At 40.5% G+C, this 3,177-nt stretch overlaps 1 protein-coding gene across 1 annotated transcript; it reads right to left on the bottom strand.

Moving 5' to 3' along the window:
- Positions 1 to 1,889: 1,889 nt before the first annotated feature.
- LOC108366388 (uncharacterized) lies at positions 1,890 to 2,249 on the bottom strand. Its single transcript, XM_017620789.1, has one exon. It carries the CDS (start codon positions 2,247 to 2,249, stop codon positions 1,890 to 1,892), a length of 360 nt encoding a protein of 119 aa, XP_017476278.1.
- Positions 2,250 to 3,177: the final 928 nt, after the last annotated feature.

Genomic DNA, 3,177 nt, shown 5'->3' with positions numbered 1-3,177 from the left:
TTGTTTATATAAGGATCCACTAACTAAAATTTAATTAGAAACAAAGACAGATGATTTAAATCAAATCAACAAAAAACAGAACTCTTAGTGCTAAATTTCACCGCTCAACAGCCCATAAAATTTGTTCATATATACACATCCTTTTTTTTTTGCCTGCCTAAGGGAGCTCTCTTAGAAAGGGGTGTGGAGAAACAAACATCAATAAATTTACTGGGTTACAAATCTTTTGGGTTTGTGCGGGACTTTTACAGACTTCAAGATTGAAACGATAAAAGCGGTAGTATAATTTCCAGTACGAAGACGAACACAAGAATAAGCAAAAAAAAAAGGGTCTATATAGGCAATGATAATAATAATAAATACATTTAGGCAGCTCTTTGGCCTGTATGAATCCCTCAGCCTTCAAGCTTGAGCTTTCATTTACTTGTGTAGCGTTGACTTATTGTCCCAAACGCGTGCGGTTAGCACCGATGTTAACAGCGACTTCTGTTCTCGCTCCACTATAGAGCGGTTCACACCTAGCTGACCTAACAGGTTTAGCACTTGGGGAAGACCGGAAACGCTGCCTGATCGGCCCAAAAATGTTCACAGGGCGGTCCCGATAATCGGGTACAATCAAACTTCTATAAATATGAATTAAAAGCTAAGACTTACAGGAAGTTGCTTTTGCTCTTGCCTCTGCGCCCTTTCCAGCTTCTTTTCGCACTGCAACAAAGAAATCTATAAATTCGTGCTTAACCGCGCGACAGTGGAATGGACTTACACTTCCTGCTTTTGATTTTCCACCAAACATAAAAATATCGCTATGGATGCTATCCTTCTTGGTGCTCGTTTGTGGTGCTTAGTGAGGGTTCCTATTTAAATCAATTACCCAATCATTTTTATTAACTTTACTCATTTATTTTTCTAATTCCCACCTGTAAGATATAATCCACTGGCTCTACACACAAACTACAGGCTTTATATTAAAATCTAGAAATTTAAGCTACACTCGCGCACAGAGGCAACGTATTTGCTATTACAAGTTTGGATAGCGTTTTTTCTCCAACCGAGCGCTGTTATGCCCTTTCATACCCCTCGTTTTCCTATGTATAAGATTCCCGCTAAAGTCCTTCGTATATATCTTCCACCACTATATCCCTCCCTTTTTAAATCGTGAGCCACCCGGTTATCTTCACACTTGATCCCTGCCCGAGTACGGCAACGCCAATCGGTACTAAAAAAAAATATCCCATTGTTTTTTTTTCTTCCTGTTGTCTTTTTGACATTTGACACCATAACAAAGAAAATAAAATTGCAAGGAGTGCAAGCAACGCGAGATAAGTGAATTCGAATTTAACTTTTACTTTATTTTAAATTCATTGCGCTTTGTCTATCTCATTCTTTGATTATGTTTTTGCAGTTACGCTGAAATTTGTTACTTGGGAGTTGGTGGTAAGCATCGATTGGAGTTACGAGTTGGGAGCATCTAATGCATGGGCTCGGAATGCCGTGGTGAGTCGTTCAAAATAAATGAATAGGTTTCGTAAGATCTTTTTTTTTACAAAAAGATGAGCTATGTGTTTACGTGTCTATGGATAATAAATTAGACGATTGTTCAAAAAAAAGAATATAAAAAGAAATTTATTGAATGACGGCTGCTGCTCACATAACAACGCACCGACTTATCGGCTTGCAGCTGCGACGAAAGCCTGATAAGGTGGTGAAATTCGTGTGCAGCCTCACTATTGAAATACGGCCTATCTATTACTTTCTTTGTTTTACTAAAAAGGTACTTTGAATTAAAATCTGTTAAAGGCGTCCAGCGCAGGTCACGTCCACACCCTGAGATAATTATGGCTAATGTTCTACCGACTCAGCCGGGCATAAAAATTAAAAAAAAAAACTACTTATTGCTTTAGGTCTTTGGTATGGCACGCTCCTAATGACTTGCTTTGTAGTGTTTCCAGTTCAAACATGTTGTTGCCTATGGGCTTGACGATGCGACACTTTCTGTATTTGGGGCAAAATTTAGCATTTATATTATTCTTTAAGTCGGAAAGCACATAGTTCCGTCGGTACACCTCTTGACCGGGTCTAAAGTGCACTGCGCGACTTCGTTTATTGTATCGCCGCGCGCTTTGTTCATATGCAGTATGTAATCTACTTTTAATTTTTTCGCGCAGTAATTGCAGTTTATCTTCGCGGTTCACAATATTTGTTTCTACGGCGCCTAACGACAGCAATTTCCGCGCAAGCATATAGTCCATTTCCTGACGTGAACATGTTCTGTCCGAACAACGCAAAATAGGGCGTAACGCCCGTGGCTGCGTGCACCGAGGTGCGAAGAGCACATTAGATTTCCGATATGTAGAGATCCCAGTCCTGGTGGTCTTCGTCTAGGTACGATCTTATCGCAGCCAATACCGACCGATTGACCCTCTCGTCGGCATTGGACTGCGGAGCATAAAAGGCGGTTTTTAGGTGTTTAATTTTGTATTGACTGATCTTTTTCTGAAACTCCTTCGCTATAAATTGCTTGCCATTGTCCGAATGCAATGTTTCTGGCACACCCAACTTATTGAATACTTCTTGTGTTAGAAATGAGACCACATTGTTCGCGGTGGCCTCGCGCATAGCTTTCAAAAATATTAATTTTGAAAAATGATCCAGGACAATAAAAATATACGCGTTGCCTCTTTTAGACCGCGGGTATTTGTCTAAAAAGCCGACGTATAGTTTCTGAAAGGGCCTGTCTGTTATTACTTCGTTTCCTATACCTGGATTCAAGGTGTGATTAGGGGCTTTACACTGTTGACATACCACGCAGTTTTTGATGTGATTACCGACCTGGGAAGCCATCCTTGGCCAATAATAAAACCGACGGAGTCTATGCAGCGTTTTACCTATCCCGCCATGCGCCTTACTCTCCGGCTCGTGTGCTTCGGCTATGAGTGTTGATGTAAGCGATGATGGGATCCACAGTTTCCAGGCGAATTCCTGCTCCTCATCACTTCTGGAAAACACGGTACGTTTAAAAATATAGCCGCTTTCGATTTTTATATCTGGTAATTTGCTTGTATTTTTTTCAATTTCTTTTTTTAGTTCCTGGTATTTCTCTGATTCGAACTCAGTTGTGTCAAAAGATAATACCGGGTATTCACTGGCAGTAACTTCCTCGATGCAGCGCGAAAGGGT

Source organism: Rhagoletis zephyria, unplaced genomic scaffold (assembly GCF_001687245.7).
Source record: "Rhagoletis zephyria isolate East Lansing unplaced genomic scaffold, Rhagoletis_zephyria_1.1 Rzeph_scaffold_02252, whole genome shotgun sequence".
Taxonomy (NCBI): Eukaryota; Metazoa; Arthropoda; class Insecta; order Diptera; family Tephritidae; genus Rhagoletis; species Rhagoletis zephyria.
This window is presented reverse-complemented; position numbering and strand designations above follow the sequence as displayed.